The sequence below is a fragment of the Equus caballus genome, chromosome 16 (genome assembly GCF_041296265.1).
Source record: "Equus caballus isolate H_3958 breed thoroughbred chromosome 16, TB-T2T, whole genome shotgun sequence".
In the NCBI taxonomy this organism is placed as follows: Eukaryota; Metazoa; Chordata; class Mammalia; order Perissodactyla; family Equidae; genus Equus; species Equus caballus.
Window position 1 is genome coordinate 58,919,452 of NC_091699.1, and position 21,384 is coordinate 58,940,835.

A 21,384-nucleotide genomic window follows, 5' to 3' on the forward strand; every position below is an offset into this window, starting at 1 on the left:
AGTTATCCCAGCTGCACAGTTAGGGAAGTATTCCTGTGCTAACTCCAATCAATCACTGCTTGAGGGCTGCAGAGGAGGGAGGGCATCTATTCCCAGCACCTCTGGCCTGCTACCTGGAGGGCAGAGCAGGCAAAGAGATGTAGCTGTGGGAGCTGGATGCCAGGCCAGCACATAAGGGCAAAGGGGATGAAGACAGCACTGCCGTGCCTGCTGCAGGGTCCTATGCCAGCTTTACGAATGAGAGAATGATCCAGCAAATGACGCCTATCACTGGCAGATCAGATCAGTTAATCCTATTATCTCCGAACATCTGGAAGGGGCCCCAGTCCCTGGGGAAACTCCACCTCACCCCTTGTGATCCACATCCTGTTCACTTTTCTTCTTGAGCAACTGTCACAAGGATCCATCTCAGGTGCCACAATCTCCACTCCATTTCTACTGACGGTCCCAGCCCATTCATGCCTCACAGTCCTGCTAAATGTCTGTGAGTGTGGGTGACCCAACAGACCCCTTACCCAGGGCTGATGGCCAGTGGGGTGCACCAGGGGCACTGTGCTGCTTGTCTATGGCTGGCAAGTGCTCTTAAAGGGAGGTATGCCCATGCTGTGAAGGTTGTTAACTAATTTCGAATATTTTGCCTGCCCTAAACCAGTGTACCTTAAGGTAAGGCACACAAAAGAGTACCCTCGAATCTGAGTGATATATATTTCTAAGCTTCTCCAGTGCAATCCACTTTGGAGAGAATGACTAGGGACCAATTTGAGAAGATGTAGATGGCAGTAAGCACAAATTTCTGAGCCCATCCCTGCAGGGCATGTACTCTGTAAGGGACTACCCTCAGCTTCCCAGCTTTGGAAGGCAGCTGCTGATATCTCCAATAGTGTCAGGCACAATAGTGTGTGTCCATTTTGTCCCAGAATGTCATTGTGGTGTTTACTCCTCAGCCTCTGTTCACCTCTATGGGCTGAGAGCTTTTACACTCAAGCCTACTGCTGAATGTGAGAGTCGTTCCATTACATTACAGAAGCATTTGCATTCAAAGAGCCCTCTCTGTGACACAAGTTATAGAAAATTAGCGATCTATATAGAAAACTAGTGATCTATAACAGCAACATAAAACCCATTCTCAAAACCCCAACATTTGCATGTCTCCAAAGAATAAAGCTGCCAACATCAGCCGTTAGTGGTATGATGCCAGGGTGAATGTCCTCATAAAATCTGTACACATGGAGTATTATGAAGGCTAAGCCATGCCTAGGAAATGATTAAAATGTTCCATGATGGAGGTAGGAAAATATATCCTTGATTTTTTAATTTTTTAGGAAGAATGGCCCTGAGCTAACATCTGTGCCCATCTTCCTCTACTTTTTATATGTGGGATGCCTGCCACAGCATGGCTTGACAGCAGTGCATAGGTCTGCCCCCAGGATCTGAACTGGCAAACCCCAGGCTGCCAAAGCAGAGCATGCAAACTTAACTGCTGCTCCACCAGGCTGGCCCCAATATACACAATTTTCTGAGCATATGTTATAAGGCAAAGTTTAGGGACTCATGGACTTTTAAAGCTGAAAAGGGGGGCTGGCCCAGTGATACAGTGGTTAAGCTTGCATGCTCCACTTTGGCAGCCCAGGATTCGCCAGTTCAGATCCCAGGCACAGACCTACACACCGCTTATCCCACCATGCTGTGGCAGGCATCTCACATATAAAGTAGAGGAAGATGGGCACGGATATTAGCTCAGGCCAAGCTTCCTCAGCAAAAAGAGGAGGATTGGCAGGAGATCCAATAGGCTCAGGGCTAATCTTCCTCAAAAAAAATCAATAAAAAACATAAAAAATAAAGTTGAAAAGGACTCCAGATTCTATTATAGACTACCTTCCTCCCTACTTTGCAGACAAAGACATTGAGCACCAAATAAGGTGAGTGGCTTATTAACTTATTTGGTAACTAGTGGTGACACCAATTTACCTACTGGCAGTACCAGCATTCAAGCCCACTGTATGAGTCGAGGTCCAGACGGGAAAACAGACCCTATGCTGGTAGTTTACTAGAAGGGATTAAAATGGGGAACTAGGTACAAAAGTGCTACAAGATCCACAAGAGCAAACAAGGAGAGCTGAGAAAAACCAGAAGTTAGAAGTGACTATCACCCCTAGAGCTGGAGGGACCAAGGAGGAGGAGGTGTGACCGGAGCTGGGACGGCCAAGAGGGAGCTGAGAGCTGGAGAGGTAGCTATTGCCAGAATGCTGCTTGAAGTGGGCGGGGTTGGGAGAAATATTTTGACTTTTCACTTCCTCCCTCCCTCCAATCTCACACCAGTTCTCTCATTGGCCAAACTTAACAGGAAGCCTGTCAGCAAGGGAGTCTGGGAAATGGAATTTTCTGGAGTCAGCCACTTATGAGCCAAGCAGAGTATACGGTGGGAAACGGACTAATGTACATGTTTTCAGATTCTTAGTCTCTTCCTCTCAGCTCGTAATAAGTTGGAAAAGCTATCCTTTCCCCAAGACACAGTCATTCTCATATGATAGAACTCTAGACAAGGAAACCTTGAAGTACAGAAAGGGACTACAAAGGAGTCATTTCTCACAGAATCTTCCAGTATAAGCTCCGAAATTTCTCTTTCCTACAAGGATGGGAAACTGTTTTGGTCTTGCTGGCACATTTTAGTTAGTGACTGCCTATTACTCTGGATTCCTGTAGATGTCATTGAAACACCAAATTATTTAGAATCCAAATACCAATTTTCACTGCTGTGAAAAATCACTACAGTTTCATAACTTACAAGGTTCTAGCTATTTTGGCAAATATTTAGAGATTTATTTTACTAACCAAGAACACCAAAAAAGATACCACTTCTTTTTGTGTGTGTGTGAAAAAAACACCAAGAAATATCCAAAAAGGATACTGTACAAAAAAGGTGCAATTCTAAATATATTTAGGAAATCAAATCTAATCTTGTTTTATATTTTAATTTACTCTACAATGAGGGGAGTTGTTACTCCTGCCTAGCTATTAGTCTTGTCCTGTGCATATCCTACGCTGGCCCCATGTAAACACGAGCCTCAGACAACCCCCTATAGTTTATGGCCTCAGCCCTGAACCACCCACTCTAACCCATTTGGTGCTCCTCATGCTGACTTGCTCAGGATCCTCTCATTTTACACTCTACGACATGTTTCACTTTGTTCAAAACTCAGTGCTACAACTGTGACCAGCCTGCTTCTCAGGTGTGCCCACCCTGTACTACCTCAGTCACCACTCAGCTTCTCCTCCAGCTGTCCTGCTTTTGGTTTCCCTGGAGACACTCCCGGTCATCTAGACAGGATTCAGCTGAATCCCTGGGTGGATGAGTTTAAATGGCTTGTCCCAGATGGTCACTAGCATCTATCTGAACATTTGCCTACTTTCAAATACACTTAAAAAAAATCTAAAGAGCAACAGTCTACATTAATTTCTGCTTTTGTTTTAAATCCATGACTTTAAATAGCTTTAACAGTCATATTGTTTATGTCCTTATATATTGGGTAAACCAATGATACTATCATTAAATGGAATATGCTCTATTGGTAGATGGATGAATGGATGTATGTTTTAACCTTCTCCAACAGCGGGTTATTATGCCATATAGTTTGAGATGTGTTTCACATCTCACCATGCTTTATAAATCTCTTGAATCATGCAAAATGGACCCACATGGTTATTAACCCCAGCTAGAGATCATGAGGCACCTCTGTAAGGCACGCCAATTAAAATTTACAGTGGGTCAGGGAAATGATTCCTGGGACTAAATTTCTGGTTTGAAAACCACTTATACGAAGCCAGAAATACCTCTATCTCCCTCGTATATACCCATCTTGGCCAGTTTTATGCTCTTAAAGTGAGAGAAAATCATTTACTAAGGTGATCTGAGCCAAAATAGTGGTTTCCCCAGCAACATTCAGACAATTAACGAAAATACATGCTACTTAAAAAAGAAATTACATGCCTATGTCCTCACTGACTTTGCTTGCATCAATTTGGCCCCAGCTCTGGCTTGTTTAATAACTCATGTCGTGCTAGAATCAGTATTTGCTTCACAGGCCATCCTCTTTCTAAGGAGGCTAACCTGGGAAGCCGGAGGGCCCTCCGAGCAGCTGAGGCTCCCTCCTCCCACCCCATCTGTTTAACTGTGAAAAGAACTGCTGGTTCTCAACTAACAGAGGAATTCAAATCCTCATCAGCCTTTACTTTAGGAGTAGTTTCCGGAATCACTAAATCTTAGGACATCTGGAACAAATCAGGTTCACTCACTGTAACAACTGGATTAAAGACAAAGAATACTTTTGGAGACAGAGGAATTCCCGAGATCTGTGGGCTGCTCAGAGGTCTGATGTCATAAGGCAGGGAGGATGTGCAGCGACGTACGACTTGACCCAGCAAATGGCACGGTGCCACCCTACGCCACACACAAGCTGCCTGTACACTCAAAATGCAAGAAGTTGATCTACATTTCACAGAAGCTGGCAGGCCAGACAACTCAAGAGCACCCAAGTCAGCAGGGCCACCATGAACCCTCATCGAATAACTGTCACAGCCATAATTTTTCTCTGCTTCCAGCTCAAGAACCAAATGGAGGACATAAATGGTGACAGACTATAAAACGTATTGAAATTACAAGCCTCACTAGATTTTGAACCTTTTTTCCAGTGGGGTGATGCAGCCATGGGGGAAAGGAGAAAGCAGCTCTTCCCACCTGGGTCCTCTGGATCTCCAGAGTCCTTGAAGGTAGAAACAAGAATATACACACCAGACATAGAACCTCAAAAACCTCACAAATGTGCCCATTTGTCCACAAAGTGGCTGCCACATTCACCACAATGCCAAGTTCCTCTGCTCTGGGCCCGAAGCACTAGTTTTCTTGAACTCATCAAAGCTCTGATGGGCAGTTACCTGTGTCTTTAATAAACCAAGAATAAGGAATGAATGTTTACTTCATAATTAGCGTATCGTAGATGCTGGGAGGCACAGAGTCAGAAAAATACTTCCTCCAGTGGCTTCTAAGTTTGGTCCTATATTAAAAAAAGAAAAATGTAACATGACAACAGCCTTATAATGAGGTCCCAGTTCTGGATATTACCCTAAAAATCTTTTCTCTACTCCAGTAAGCAGAGGAAAATGTTTGCTTTTCCAATATGGTATCTTTTCCCACAGTCAGGGAAAACATTTCTAGAACAGAGGTTTTTTACTTATTTTTGTGCCACTAGATACTCTTGGCAGTCTAATGAAGTACATGAACCAGTTGTGAAAATAATGTTTTTAAATGCATAAAATGAAAAATAGGGTTACAAAGAAACCAATTATACAAAAATAGTTATAATTAAAAATGTGTGGCTTAGTAGTATGTATTTTTTATAACATATTAAATAAAATTTGGCAGTGGATCTAATAACTGTCATAACTTTGAACAGGGGTGAATGTAAATGATATTTTGAAATATCTGCAACACTGTACCTTGATATGAAAATATCAGTGATTTCTCTCTATGACAGTCTCAGGTCCTGCTAACATTACTACGCTTTGTTGTCCACATTCATAATTGAATAAAATGCCAAATTTCACTTTGAAGTTAGGGGAAATAAAGATGTGACTGTTTTCCTATCCAAGTTCACAGAGACCATGAATTCTATGCCCAGAGCACCAAGGGGATATGGACCCAGGTTAAGGACCTCTGTCCTTTGGGAAAGTGAGAGGGAGGGGCTGCTTTAATGATGGGAAGAAGAGGCCAAGTGGAGGGAGGGAGGCATGGCATGCTCAGCCTCCCAACCCCCGGAGGACAGGTGAGAATGGCATTTCTGAAAGGTGCACAGTAAGACATTTGTACCTGCTGTGGATTTCATTCACCTCATCTCTACTGTCTCAGGACTAACAAGGAGCCATCTTTAAAACTGACCAACCTGGGGAGGCTGGTCAGGGAGGTACATAAATGAGTATCTTCTCCCTTTTGGTTTAAGGGGTTAAATTTTGTTTGTGTTCTTCTACACCAGAAAAAAAAGGAAAATTTAAAAATTTGTCTTTCATTTTTTTCTTAAAGAAACACAGCTGTTAACTGAAACAATGGCATTCACCTCTTGTTCAAATCTCATTATCACAGAAAACATTCTCAAAAAAGAGCCCAGGGCTCCTGGCGAGGGGGCCGATTACCCCACCTGAAGACCATGTGTTCCCTTGTGCACTGAGGACCATGACTGCTTCCGGTCCCCACCAGCGAGGACGTTTTGCAGTGAAAGACATCACTCAAAAGGGTGCTCCCTCTCCTCTCCTCCCTTGTGTCTGGATAGCCCTCTTTAAAAAACACAGTCCCCAGGAAGAAGCAACCAGAAGTAATCCTGAAAGACACAAAGCCCCAGTCAGCACCAAAGGGACCCCCCCTCTCCCTGACCATAGGCCTGGCTTTTAAAACTCTAAAAACACTCCAGTTCCAAGGGGGCAGATAAAAAGCCCATCAGCAACTGTTTTCCCCTACTAATACTTGATAAATGCATTGGATTTGGTTTCCTTCCGAAATTCACAGTCCTAAAAGGAAATCAGACTGCCCAGCAGGGAGATCCAAGAACAAACAAAGAGAACGGGAAGTCTAAGCTCTACAGTGTCTCACATCAGGTTCTCTGGAAGCAGTCTCTGACAAGGATTTGGGTGGTGTATCAGGGAATGCCATGAGGAGCAGGGAACAAGGAAAGTGGAACGGGGCAGGGAGGAGTTGAGCAAGGCTGTGGTCTCGGGTAGAGTCTAGCCTTGGCCTGATTCACACTGGGGCTCGGGAGCACAAACCGCAGCATGGAATTACCCACACTGGAGACAAGAAGGCTGGATTTTTATACTCCAAATCAGTCAGTCATTGGCTAAGGGTGGCCCCAGGGCGGGTGTAACCTCCCGGGCAGGGCGACTCCCATGAGGTGAGGGCCATTCTCCAGACCAGAGGGGGACCAGCTGTGAGTCCTCAGCAGCCAGCACTTATGGCAGCTGGGAATGTGGCACCTGCGCAGTAAAAGGGATCTGGGTGTGGCACCAATAGTATCCGCCCAGCCTCGTCACTTTTGGATCAAGATCACCTGGAATGGAGTCAGGGAAGAATGCTCATAAAATCTAGAGGTTCTTTACACAGTACTTTCCCTTTTGCTGCAATTGCAATGAACCTATTAAGAGCAGTTCACGTTATACCCAAGTCTGTCACCTTTGGCTCTAGGGGGAAGGGTCACTGCCCACTGGAAACAAAGCAAAGAGTTGGTCCCTCCTCAGCCACAGTTGTCTTGAGTTTTTCATCTGTGGAGAGCAGCAGGGTCACTTTCTGATTCGCCTAAGGTGGTGTCAGGTGGCTCAGAACAAACTTGAGAGAGATGTTAATGAGAGGACGTATGCACAACAACACGATAAATATGTGTGGGGGAAGATTTACTGCAGAAAACAAAACCACCGCGCATCTTAGGAGTTTGGCTTCTCTTCCAGGAACTAATTAGGTCTGCTTCAGGATGGGAGAGTCTAGTGTTATTGGCAAAAGACCAACAGCACAGTCACACAGAATAAACTGCAGCAATCTTAGCAAAGAGACAGCACGTGGCTCCCCGTCTGCTCTCAATTTGAGAGAGGGAGGGATCCCATTGCTACATTCTCTTGATAGCTTCTTTTCTTGGGCTGAATGTCCAGTGAGAAGGAAAATAGCCATATCATTTTGACCCTCCTGGAAAGATGCTTCCACATAAAACCTCCAATGGTTGGCTATATTTGGAAGCCAAGGAAAATACTACCAAATAAAATTTTATTTGGTACACCCATGAGGAAGATCCAGACTTCCCGGGTGGCTCGGCAGGGAGGCCAGCTAGAAGCGTGTTTCCAGCCTCTTCTGTGGTTGCCATGGTTACTCCTCAATTCTGCCTTCAAAGCTCCTCCACGGATTCCCCATCCTCTTACCATCCAGATGGAAAATCTTAGTCAGTGTCTGCTTAGCAGGGGAAAGGCTGTCCCTGAAATCCAATATTTGTTGGGATAGATTTCTGCTGCTCATGTGTGGTGGGGCTCTGAAAATGAAGTAACCTCCACTCCATGTTGTGAGTTTGCCCAACAAAGGAAAACGGTCAGTTCCTCGGGTGGTGGCTGCTGTCCCCAGCCTCACATTGAGGCTGGTAGGTCATTTAGGAAACTGCAAATCAGGTCCTCCCTGAGATAGGAAGGAAGTTCCTGCAGTCATTTCCACCTGGATAGCAGCGTGTCACAGTGGGAGAGGCCAGGTTTCCCAAGCTGCCATGGCTATTTAAAGACAAAGGCCATTGGTCTAATGGCTAGAACATTGGACTTGGACTCAGGAACCTCCCAGCAGGTGTTTTTTCCTACCACTGCCATTTAACTTTCTTCTTGACCTCAGATATGTGACCCAAATCCCTGCCTATCAGCTTCCTGTTCTGCACCTGAAATGCTATGGCTCCAAGTGTTTACATGAAAACTGCCAATCACCAAGAACCTGGGAGCTGGACTTGTTTCTGCCCTGCCAGAGTTACTTCATAGGACAATAGAGGGGGCATCTCAGAATCATGGAGTCACCATCTGTGCTCATCCCAGGCTGGGCTAGAGCCAGGACTCCGAAGAAACACAGCTGCATGGCCTAGCTCCACCCAGGTCCCTCCCAGGATGACAGAGGGGTCAGAGGCCTTATCCTCTCTGCTGTGGACACATCCCTCATCTGCCTTTGCTGCTGTCCTCAGGAAAATGGGAACAAAGCTCTCAGCCCTATATTTGGCTCATGAATTTGCTCTAAAACCAAATACCCTTCAGCATGTGGACAATACGTGGTTATGCTTGGTAGAGAAGAAGAGAAACACGACGCAGACAAATGCAATAGGAAATAAAGTTACCATACTAATGGAGAATGTTGAGTGTTTAGCAAAACATGGAAAAAAAGCAATCCTAGGATGTTAATGGGAAGAAGCCTCAGTGTCAAAAGGTTACGGTACAACACTCCTGTAAATTCCAGAATAAATTCATCAACTGAGATTCTTTGAGAAAGCAGGTGTAGCAGACATTGTCCATGCCCCACCATCCTACTGACTGTTTTGAATGCTCTTGCTGATTCCAGCTGCCAGTGTCTGCATCTTTGTATCTGAGGGTCTTTTTCCAGAGCCAGACAAGGCTGTTGTCTGTTACAGGCTGCAAGTGCCAGGGAATTAACTGTCCCTACCCATCCAACCCCAGAGCAGCCCTCAACCAATGGCTCTCAGTAGTTGGTGTATGAACACCCTGGCGCCTTCACTCCTCAGGTACAATGACTCGGGTGTGTGTTTTCCATTTGCTAGTGTTTCCAGGATGAAGTACCAGTAATCCACTGTGGTAGCTGGGTATAATGTACTGATTCATAGCCTCTTTCTATTCACATCCTTTGTCATGTGACATTACAGCTCCTCCAATCAGGAGAGTTTATTTCCCCATCCCTTGAATCTGGCGGGCCTTGTGACTTTGCTTTAGCCAAGAGAATGCGGCAAAAGTGACAATATACTCATTCTGAAACTAGGCCCCATGAGGCCCCATGCACTAGTTTTTGGACCCCCTGCCATGCTATAAGAATAAGCCTAGGCTAGCCTGTTAGAGGATGAAAGATCATGTGGAGGACAGTGGAGGAACTCCAGCCGACAATGAGCCTATCATCACAAACAGAGGCATTTAATCAACCAGAAGCTGGCTGCAGACCAGTAAGGGAGACCAGAAGACCCAACACCTAAGCCCAGCCGAAACAGCTGACCCACAGAATCAGGAGCTGAATAAACGGTGGTTGTTCCAAGGCATGAAGTTTTTGGGTGACTTATTACATAGCAATAAGTAACTGATACAATGGTGTTATGGCACACCCTTATTGGCAGGCTTCCCTATATTCTTCTTTACATTCCCTAACTTTGTTCCTTGCACTTCTCAAATTATCCACACTCAAATCCTGGTCTCGGGGTCTGCTTCTGGAAGAACTCGAATTCAGGGTTGAGTGCTTCTTCCCTTGTGCTTCCAGGGAACTCTTTCATATTCCCATTATTAAAATGATCATAGTGAATTATAATTACTATTTTCATGTGTGTTTCCCCTTCTAGATCAACAGCATTGTGATGCAGTAGCTCATCTCTATCTGTTTCCACGAAGCCTGCTACATCCATAGCAAGTGCTCCACCAGTATTTATAAATGAATGAATAAATAAATGAATACATATATAAACAAATAAATGAATACATCCGCACCGCGTCACTTCTCCTCAGGTGAGCAGAAGCGAGGCACCCTGGAAGGGTACTGCGCCCTTAACCCCTCCTCCAGCGCGTGAACATCTCTTTGCTTGCCTTACTCTGCTGATCACCGTCCCAGGGACCTAAATCTCACCCTCGGCCTAGGTAACTCTCACAGAAGGACCACCCACACGTCCATTCATCCTTGATGAGTTCCTGAAATGTGGGAGAGATGCCTGCTGCCTCCTGTTAGGGAGCCCACCCAGAGCAACGGCCAACACTCGCTCTGAGACAGGACAGTGAGGATGAGTAATGCTTCGACTCTCATTCAAAAAGTTCTATTCATTGGAGCATTTCACCTTCCTTTCAAGAATATACCATGGAAAAAACTGTTTCTGTTTCCAGAGATTCCAGAGACAGCAACTACAAAATCCAGCTGCTCCCAATCAACAAACTTCTTTTGTGTTTTTTTCCAGGTCTGGGGCAGACAGTGAAGGAAAAAAAAATAATAAATCGCGTGGCTAATATTATGGCAGGGGCAAAAGTTTTCCAGACTTCTGATCAGCTCCCACTCTCCTTCCTTCATAAAATAATAATAATAATTAATAATAACAATAGTGATGAGGTACATCTGAGGAAACTGCTGACATGGCAGCCACAAGCTCACAGTCAAATCTGAGGCCCTCCAAGGAGGGAAATATCCAATCTCTACGGATTAAGAATGTGCAGACTCAACGCAGGGACTGCCACTGACCTAGCAGGACAGGCAGCCAACGTCTCCAGAGAGAAAAGCTGTTGAATAGGACCTCATGTGTTAGATAGCACATGGAGGGAGCATGAGTGGGGATGGATGCAAGTCATCTTTGATAACAGATTTTTTACCCATCCACCTACTTTCTGAATCGGGGCTTTTCACACAGAGGCAGACTTTTTCCCCAAGGTCTCCAGCCTTGGTACTTCTGGTCCAGAGCCAGCTGATATCAGACCCCAAAAGCAACTGAGGCCAGTGTACAGGAAGAAAGTCAGATGCAGACTTAGCCGTTCCCAGCTTTAATTGCCCCCTCCACCACCAGGAGCCCTTGAGCCAGTAACCTGGCCTCCCTGAGCCTTTGTATCCTCCCCACTAAAAGAAGTGTAATAATATTTACTTCTCAGTATCCTTGAGAGGATTAAACGAAATAATAGTGCTAGCTCTCCTATACTGAGTGCTTATATATGCCAAGCACTTTTGGAGGCACTTAAATATGTTTTAATTCATTAAATATTCAAAATAACTTTATAAGGTGTTGCTATTATTTCTCCCATTTTACAGATAAGGAAACAGAGGCACAGAGATGTTAAGCAACTTGCCCAAGGTTGTGCAGCTGGTAAGACATTACAGTGCATTTATGTACACCGAGGACTCTGTGGGGTACTTAGTACATGGTAGGTGCTCAATAAACAGGGGTCTCTTCCCTTTCATGAAACAAGACAACTTTACTTCTGACCTACGCTGTGCAGTTGATGATTCTGGCCACTTTGCCACTTTTGAGAAGGAGGACAATTTGTTTCAAACTCTAGATAGTAGCCTTCTGGGTGCACCGCAATAATAGCATTACTAAGGATATGACCATAGGACCATTATATGTGGCCACTAGATGGTCCTTCTCACTTCATCAATATTCTACCATGTCTTTTCATCTCCCTTAAGAGTTCTTTCATTATTGGAGTTGGCTAGCCAAAAGGCACTGAAATGTTCCCCTGGTCTCCTATGGGATGCATCAAAAAATATATAGATTTAGCTCAACTGCCACAGTCTATATTTCTTTTTATCTTAATCACATATGATATATTCTTAGGTACTGTGACCATTCAGATAGACAAAACAAAACACAATTGCATCATTTTACAAATGGAATTCTCAGTCCTATTTCACAGAAACGAAGCAGTTTTATCCCTATTTCTGGACATTTTAGAAACGGCATGTTTTGGAACTCAGCTCGAGACCATTAAAGATTAGGGATTTTTAATTGAAGAGTTGATTGTTTTAAGGGACAACAGCCTGCCAGAATTCAGGCTCCCTGGAGAGAAAAATCAAAACATCCACGAATCCCAGTCACAGATAGCTTTTCCTGGCTTGATCCCTGGCCTCTCTGGGTGACCCAGCCACTCCCAGATGTCTTTCTCTCTGTCTTCTCAAGACAAAGGGAGCTCAGTCTGGCGGGTGCTTGGCTGCTCCCGGCCACAGCACCTGGTACTGCACCGCCTACCCAGTCATTGGAGGGATCTTCTGCTGTTCCCCCTTTGCTTCAAGTCTCAGTACAGTGGGTCACAGCTAAGATGACAGCTAGGTTCTAAGGACAGCACGAAAGGCAAATATGGTGTCCAAATTGCCCTTTTGAAGCCCTTAGGGAGGCACCATGGTGGAGATGAACACATCTCTCCTAAGTCCAACCCTGCCAAAGGGGGTCTTGCACCGAGACACAGGGCAGCCATTCCACAGGCCTGTGCCAAGGATGAAGGAACTGAGGAGCTGATTCAAAACTCAAGCTGCAACATACTTTCACTGTGCGGAAGAGAGGAGCAAATGACCCACACCACCTCAAATTCTCTGTCTCCTTGAGCATGCCTAGCTGCATTCTTGTTAGGTTAAATGCATGCAGGCTCAGATTCTGCTATACTCCCACCAGCAATATGAAGTCCAAATTCATAGGTGTGTCACAGTCTGGTTCCTCCCTCTTTCTCCTGCCTCATCTCTTACTGTGTCCTCTCGACCACCTCCTTCATTCCAGACATGTGCAGATGTTCATAGGAATCCTGCTCTCCACACCTCTCCTCACATTTTTTTTTCTGCGCAGAATGCCTGCATCCTCCTCATTCCCCTTAATTCCTCTTCTTGGAAGCTGCTCCATGGCCCTGTAAGGACTCACTTGCCTCTCTTCTAACACCGACTAGGTGGTGCCAGCATCACCCAGTTGCCTTCTCTCACCCACATTTTGCAAAACAGGAGAGCAGGGCCCACATATTGTTAATTTCTGTAGCCTGGTATTCAGTACTTCCCTGACTTAAATAATAAATAAATGTACATCCCGTTCCAGGCAATAAGGAATCAAGAGAGTTAAATGATAACCAAAGCAGCTCACTTCTGGTTCAAGCCACCAAGTTTTGGCCAGCCAAATTCAGAACTTAGTTTCCACTAGCAGTTCACTGACTGTGCCTTCTCTCACTTTGTGTCTGGCTCTACATGAAGGTCTGGGGACAGCCAATGTAACTGAAACCACAGGTTTGGTTTTGTATTTCTATTTATGCGATCACCAATTGATGTTTCTCTGATGACTCCGTTGGTGACAGCTATGGGCCCAAGAGTATAATGAAGGTTTAATGGAGGATCCATCCTAAGGTGAAGCTCACAGCTTTGGTCCAAGGACTTTGCTTCTGAGATTCAGAAAATCTCTTCACCCAGTTTCTAAGTCTCATGTCTGAGTTCTAGGAAGATGGAATTGCAAGAAAGGCTGAAATAGCCCCCAAAACTATAAGGCATCAGGTAGAGACAGAGCTACTCTGTTCTTTACGTGGTAAATTGCATTACTGGTTCCAGTTCTTCACCCTTCCCTATATTTGTGCCCTCTGCTGTATGATTTTGCACTTCCTCTCACTAAAGGAGCAGAGAATACTTCCCGTCCCTTGACTTTGGTCATATGACTTGCTGTGACTCACAGAATAAGGCTGAAGTATGAGTGCACCAGTTCCAAGGATAGGCCTTAAGAGTTACTGCATATTTCTGCTTGCCCCTTGTACCACTGCCATGCCGTAGGAAGAACATGCCCAGGCTAGCCCATTGGTTCCAGCAGGACAATAAAGACACATAAAGCAGAGCTGAAATGGGTCACCCAAGCCTAGCTGAAATCAACCTACCCTCTGCTGAACCCCAGATGCATGAACAAGTCAGTTAAGATCCAGTCAAATCCAGCTTGGACCAGCCAACCCTCAGCTAACCCAAAGATCCACGAGAATAAATGATTGCTGTTTCAAGCCACTGAGTTTTGAGGTGTTCTGTTATGCAGCATTTTTTGTGTGTGGCTATAGCTAGCTTATACATATGGGATCTGGGCCCTGGCCACCACATCAGTGGTTCTTGCATTATCGATTACTGGGTCCACAGAGCAGAAATGGTTCTGATCAACACTCTTAACACACCAGTTTGGGCCGTGGACGCAGTTTAGGCACAAGGTGACTTACTGACCATGAGCCTCAGGTTTTACATCTTAATATATGGAAAGCACAATTCAATAGAGACGGATTTGACCATCTAATAATGGGCAACAAGAACTTCAGGACTATCCTAACCCAATATTTAACCTTGGAGCAAGTGAACGTTTCCCACCACGTGAAGTTCTCTATGATTCAAAATAAATTTCCAACATTTACAGTCTGCCTCAAGATAAAACAAATCCATATATTCTTGTTTCATGTTACTTTTTCCCTAAAACACTTTTTTGGAAGACCTATTTAAAACTAAAATTAATGACCTGATAATTTATGGACCTTCGTTAGAACTGGTTTCTCTAATAATCCCAGGAGGTCCTTCTTACTAATGTTAAACAATTCCAATATCCACTCCATGAGTTTAAAGTAATTTTTTAAGCTTGGCAAAACACATGTCACTTTAATCTACGACCACTGTTGCCCTAAGTAAAAGTGATGCTAATTAATACTTAAGTAGTTTAGAGGAGTGGAGTGTGTGTGTGTATGTGTGTGTATGGGGGGGGGGGGGTGGTTTACATCATCTTTCTCCCAATAAACTCAAACAAAAGGAAAAGAATCTTAGTGTTACTTTCCTTTGATGAATAATAGATTATTTATCATCATAAGCAAAAGTGTCCTAGTGTAGTCACTCGTTCACAATGGGATATTTCTTTCATTCCACCCAAACTTAACTGTTACATTTACAAATAAAGCAACACAGTATGGTATTTTAAAGAATAACTATCAAAATTGATGACTGTTTTTGAGAGAGAGTAATAAATCACATAAGAGGGCCTTTCTGACTCCAAGGCTCTAACAATCTTTTAGAGGAATTGTCTCTAAAGGAAACCATTCTCTGAAATGTGGCTAAACGATTCAGGACCAGCACCTTCATCCCAAAAGAAGTCTACAATAAAAGTCTGGCAAAAAGGAAACAGAAGGCCTCTGTGTAGTTCACCTTTAGCCTGGGGGATTCACATACTGTGGGAGGAAACCCTGAAACAACAAAGAAACTGTCAGTTCACTTGGATCAAGACAGCCTGACCCTCTCCTTCACCCCCTCTTGCCACAGTACCAGTAACTGCTGCTAAAGCAGATGCCATTAAGTGTGGAAAAAATAAATAAAAGGAAACTTTATATAATAAGTCAAATTGTGAATTATTCGAAACAGTTAAATATTGGCAATTTCAAATGGCTCAACTTAATACAATGAGTAAACATAAAATACACCCCTACGCACAAACACAAATACTCACAGAAATTAACAATATAGGCTAAATTGTGAGATATGTGGAGTTGCAAACAAAACAAAAACCAAACTATCTCCCCAAAAAATAGCTGCTGTTAAAATTATTGTATAACGTACATTTTTTTAAACCACAAAATATCATTGTAATCCACCAACTCTATTTACCCTCTCTGGTGGGGAAATCTGCACATTCAGCCTTTGAGCCTGGAGTCGAGACAAACGATCTTCCCAGAATGATGTCGTGAAAGCAGCACTGACTTACCCGGAGAGCAGTAATTGACCCCGAAGTTGCAGGTCAGCGGCACAGTCCTCAGAACGGCAATTCCTTTCAAAAACAGTCTGTGAGAGAGTCACAACGGGAAGGTCAGAACAGGATTTAATGGCAAATGAGTAAATAACAGCCAACTACTTTCTTCCAAATCAGTGCGTATCCTTCCCGTGAGCCTACTCCCAAGAACCCAGCTCCCCGGCATGGTGAGGGGTTCCTCCTGGGATCCAGGGAAACCCAAATCAATGGTGGTCTCGACTGCAGAGTACACTCCTTATTTCATTCATTTCTCAGTCTACTGAAGTGCTTCTTCAAGGAGGTTTTTTGAGAAGGGTACATGGTAGGTGTCCTTTCCATCTTTGAGAATATCTTTAAATGCTCTAAGATGTGAGTGAATAATAATCCAGTTGAGTAAAGAATTCTTAGATTATAGCGTGGTCATTTCCCTCTACTTGCTGTCTTGGGGAAACAGAAAATCTATATTTGAGATGGGTTCTGCCTGAGCGATGGGATTGTACCGTAATTTTTAGTTCCAAAGGGAAAAGTCAAAGACAATTAGACCATTAGGCTGAGGGCACCACAACAGGGCTGAAGGGATTCTTTCCCATGTCTTGGTGGAGCAGCCAGCAGTTAACAGGAACGCAGTGTCCTTTCTCTAACCAAGACTGGGCCTTGACAGCCAGTGTCCCACCCCGCACTGGGGCCTGAAGCTCAGTGTGCCAAACTCCACATCTTTCCAGGGGTTTGTGGAGTGTGCCTGAGCTGGGCCTATCTATGGAGGTTGGCCGGGGAATGAGCCGCAGCATTTTGGGAGCAGTTACAGTGTTCTTCTTTCTATGGCACACGGTGGGTTTGTCAATCCTTCCCTCAATCTGGTCCCAACCTCTTTGATGTTTCTAATCTATGGACAGAGGCTCCCTGCATTTCAGACTGACAGACTCTTCTTTATAGTCAGATGGCTTTGATCACGTCAGTGGGATTTTGCAGAGAGGGCCTGTTGCCATTTTTTAGTTGTAATATATTCACTATTAAACTTCACTTTCACTGTTCATGTTTATGAGTCGTCCTCCCGCAGCCCCAGAACATAGTTCCAGGTGATTTGTTCCCCTCCCACAGGATAAATCCAGGCGGCTTCTCAGAGAGCCAACGTGGACTCCAGCAAACTTACTGGCCAACAGACAGTCTAGACCCGACCAGACAGAATAATTTTGCCTATGGAAATTCATATTCCTGTGTCACATTTCCAAAAGAATAAACTGTCCCAGCCAACATTCCCTGCCTTGATTGTGGGGGAAAAACTCATGGAAGTCTTGGGCAAAAAGAGGAAATTCCCATGTTCTTTTGGACACCCTGGGGGCAAGGAGAGAGCCAAATTTCCAGGAGATTTCATATAAGATATTAGTGCCATACTTGCCATCTCAACCAAGGAGAAAACAGGAGGAAGTGGATGTGAGGACTGCACGAGTATCTTAGGCGAGATAAAAAGGTTTTTTGAGGTTAGGAATGAGGGTAAAAACGCCAAAGGTGTCTTTACCACTAAGCTAATGAAACCTAAGCCTGAAGGTCCCTCACTGACATGCCCGTATTGAGGCCTTGCACCTAACTTTGTATTCATAATTTTACATTTTTTTCTTCAAGAGAATCTCTCCTCCCAAATTGTATAAGCTTCAGGTCCCACCAAACCCAGCTCTGCCCCTGGTGACAGGCTCCTCTTTACACGTGTCTTTCCCATTTCACAGGCAAGAGACGGTTTGACTTCCCCACCATTGGGGGTGGGGTGGGGTGGGGTGGGGGTGGGAAGCAGGTGAGAAGTGATGAAGAGGATGTGACCTAAATCCATCCTGTGGTAAGCAATCTGGCGAGATCTGGTCTCTGCCCTCCTCACCTCCACTACTCTGGCTCTCTCATACCAGCCACTCCTGGGATTGTCTTTATAACTTCCCACCTCAGGGCCTCCCCAAAAGCTGATCCCAAATTCCTCCACCTAGTTCACCTACCACATGTCCTCTCACCCTTCAATGAGCAAATCAAAACCACGTCCCTGAGCTCCTGACCAGCTCGAACCCCTGTTGTAAGCTCTTGTAGTTCTGTGTACTTTTTTCTTCTATTGCTCATCTCGATTTTATTCTATTTTTTAATTAATTTTAATTAATTTTATCATTACATGTTTCATGTTTTTCTTCCCTACTAAGATTATGCTCCATGAAGATGGGGACTATACTGGTCTCATTCACCTCTGTGCCTGCCCTGAGAGCCGGGAATGTAGAAGCTGCTCGGTCAACACTGGAAGACCACACAGTGCTCTGAGAGATGGGGTGACCACTGAAATGGGGAGCCCACTGGTGGTGCCCCCATTGGGCCAGTGCTAATACACTGCTCATCAACATCAAAGCTGTAGCCCCCAACCAAAGCACCTGTCCCTCAGCTACGTGCCAATGCAGAGCCTCCCGATGAGAACTGGTTGCTTTGTAAAAGTTTGTTGTCCTTGGTCTGACTTTCCCTTTTTCCTGTCCCTGAAACTGACTTCTCTAGCTACTAAGTCCTCCAGCGCTGCCGAATTTCCATCCAACAAAAGCAAGCACTGAGTCTGCCATACAGATATTGATGTGCACACATACACACACATATGCAAATGTATACACACACAGATTAAGCACCAACTATACTGAGAAGATCAAGTATGAGCTTAGAAATTAGTCCAGGACTCAATCCCCACAGTCATAAAATGAAAATAGCATTGGTGACTGTCTTGTTAATCCAGATTAGCATTTAGCCAAGGGTGGGAGTGTGCAGCTATTACACTGTGTTTTAGCCGCTATGCATCACTGTTTACAACAGCAAATGTGAGTGACAGCTACATACATGTGAATGAACGCCATGAGGCTTCCCTAATTGACGGTGAAGTAAGAAGACCATGGAGGCAGAGTCAACGTTAACTCACCTCTGTGTAGATGACCGTACATTCCAAACATCAGTGCACAATGTCTCCCATTGTACTCTTTTCAATGTGACTTTAACACTCTTCCCATAGAGAGGTGGAGTTGATGCTCCCCCCTCACCCCACCCCCCAAATCTGGGTGGATTTGTGGCTACAGCAGAAGTGATGCTACGTGACTTCCAAGGCTAGATCGTAAAAAGCAATAGAGCACCCTCCAAGTTCTCTTGGGGCATTTGCCCTTGGAATGTAGCCACTATGCTTTGAGGAAGCCCAAGCTTCCCATGCAGAGGCCCACAAGGAGAGACACTGACAGCCAGCGTCAACAACATGAGTGAGCCATCATGGAAGAGGGTCCTCCAGCCCCACTGAGCTGCCCCAGTTGACACCATGTGGAGCACAGATGAGGTATCTCAACAAAGCCCTGCCAAATTTCAAATTTATGAAAAAATAAATGACTGTTCTTTTAAGCCACTAAGTGTCAGCGTAGTTTGCTATGTAGCAACAGATTATTAGAATACTTCGCAACCTAACGGGCCTCCCTAACTTGGGCAATGATATGAACAAAAGTGGGCTAAACATCCAATCCTGGCAAAGCCTTGGCTTAGGCAAGACCCTCCCCTGGCTAGAAATGCAGTTGTCTTATAGGTAAAATAGCAAGACACCAGGGAATCAAGAGACCTGCGTCACGTGCTGGGGAGGCTGATGTTGAACATCAGTTCCTGTGCTCTGAAGCTGGATTCATCTCTGTGGGCAAATAACCATTTTATTTCCTAAGGAACTTAAAAGCATGTCTCTGAGGCAGAAGGGTAGGCAGACCAAAGCCTCAGAATGCTAGCCGGCAACATAGAGTTTCCAGGAGCAAGTAAAAACTACTTCTCCTAAACAAAGTACAAAGAGTACAGGTTCTCCATAAAGCCAACGGGCTAAACTCCCGTTTTTCCTCTGAGGAAACAACCCCAACACGCTCCAAGCTGGGCCTCTGAGAAACTCCTCCGCCCACTCCTACCCACATCTCCCCAGGCTTCTGGGCAAACACACGCTTGGCTGCCTGAATCAGACAAATCTCCATCCAGCTTGGAAGCAGTCTCTGTCATCTCCCTCTTGCCTCCACCTGCTGTTTGGCCAAGCCCTGCCAATTCTTTTACCCGGAAGAAGCCCTTCTGGAAAATGGAAACAGATCTGAGAAGCCATCACTTTTTATTCCTCTCTGGTCAAGGGAGGTTAAACCCTTCCTCTCAGGAGACAACTGTTTCCTACCTCAGGCCTTGCGTAGCTGTGGACTGGACTGGACTGGCTAAGGAGCTGTGGCCTAGTTAGCGTCATGGACTACATTTCCACGCTGGCTCCCTCCTCACCCTGCTCTTCACCTCTGGTTTCCCTGGAGACTAAAGTTTTCTTTTTTTCAAAAGATTTTATTTTTTCCTTTTTCTCCCCAAAGCCCCCCAGTACATAGTTGTGTATTCTTCGTTGTGGGTCCTTCTAGTTGTGTCATGTGGGACGCTGCCTCAGCATGGTTTGATGAGCAGTGCCATGTCCGCGCCCAGGATTCAAACCAACGAAACACTGGGCCTCCTGCAGCAGAGCACGCGAACTTAACTGCTCGGCCACGGGGCCAGACCCTAAAGTTTTCTTTTAAAATCCTTTCTCCAGCTTCTTCCCAAATCCTTACTCTACTTCTTTTAGAACAGGGTTGGCAAACTTTTTCTCTTAAGGACCAGACAGTAAATACTTTTGACTTTGTGGGCTATATAGTCTCTGCTTCAACTACTCAGCTCTGCTGCTGTGGAGCAAAAGCAGCCATAGACAACGTGCAAAGAAATGTGTTCCAATAAAACTTTATTTACCAAAAAAAGGTGGCAGGCTGGATTTGGTCTGCAGGCTGTATGTAGTTTGCTGACTCCTGTTCTAGAATATTTGGCTATTCGCTTCCCTGTTCTCTCTAGGCCAGAAAAAAAAAATACAACGAATCCAGCTGAAGTTATATTTTGCTGTGAGCCAGAGCACAGAGGATAGAGCTGACTGTGCTCTTCTCACAATGCCACGGCCACCAAGGCCAGGGCAGCCTTGGGGACATGTGATTTGGGGCTGGCAGCTCAATGGTTGCTCTGGCCAAGACTAACATCTGAGTGGAAGTCATCCAAGTGCTCCAGGCCTTGGGGTGCCCATTCCTCCTACCCAAATCTGCACTGGAAAAATCTTCCCTTCTGATCTCATAGGAAGTAGGAGTCTTAGCCTATTCCAGCTGTCATGTTCATAGGAAGGTCAGTCCCTCAGACTTGGTGATATTAACTTTAAAAATATATATAGGGGCCAGCCCCATGGCCAAGTGGTTAAGTTTGCGCGCTTGTCTTCAGAGGCCCAGGGTTCAAGGGTTTGGATCCTGGGTGCAAACCTACGCACCACTCATCAAGCCAAGCTGTGGCGGCATCCCATATAGAGGAACTAGAGTGACTTATAACTAGGATCTACAACTAT

At 45.0% G+C, this 21,384-nt stretch overlaps 1 protein-coding gene across 2 annotated transcripts in view; it reads right to left on the reverse strand.

Moving 5' to 3' along the window:
• Positions 1-21,384, reverse strand: part of ITGA9 (integrin subunit alpha 9) — a 331,203-nt gene that overhangs the window by 129,708 nt on the left and 180,111 nt on the right. For both annotated transcript variants that reach the window (XM_001489074.5, XM_070237987.1), the window contains exon 17: positions 15,966-16,042. In XM_001489074.5, coding sequence (XP_001489124.4) covers positions 15,966-16,042 — 77 coding nt within the window. The remainder of the gene's footprint in view (positions 1-15,965; positions 16,043-21,384) is intronic.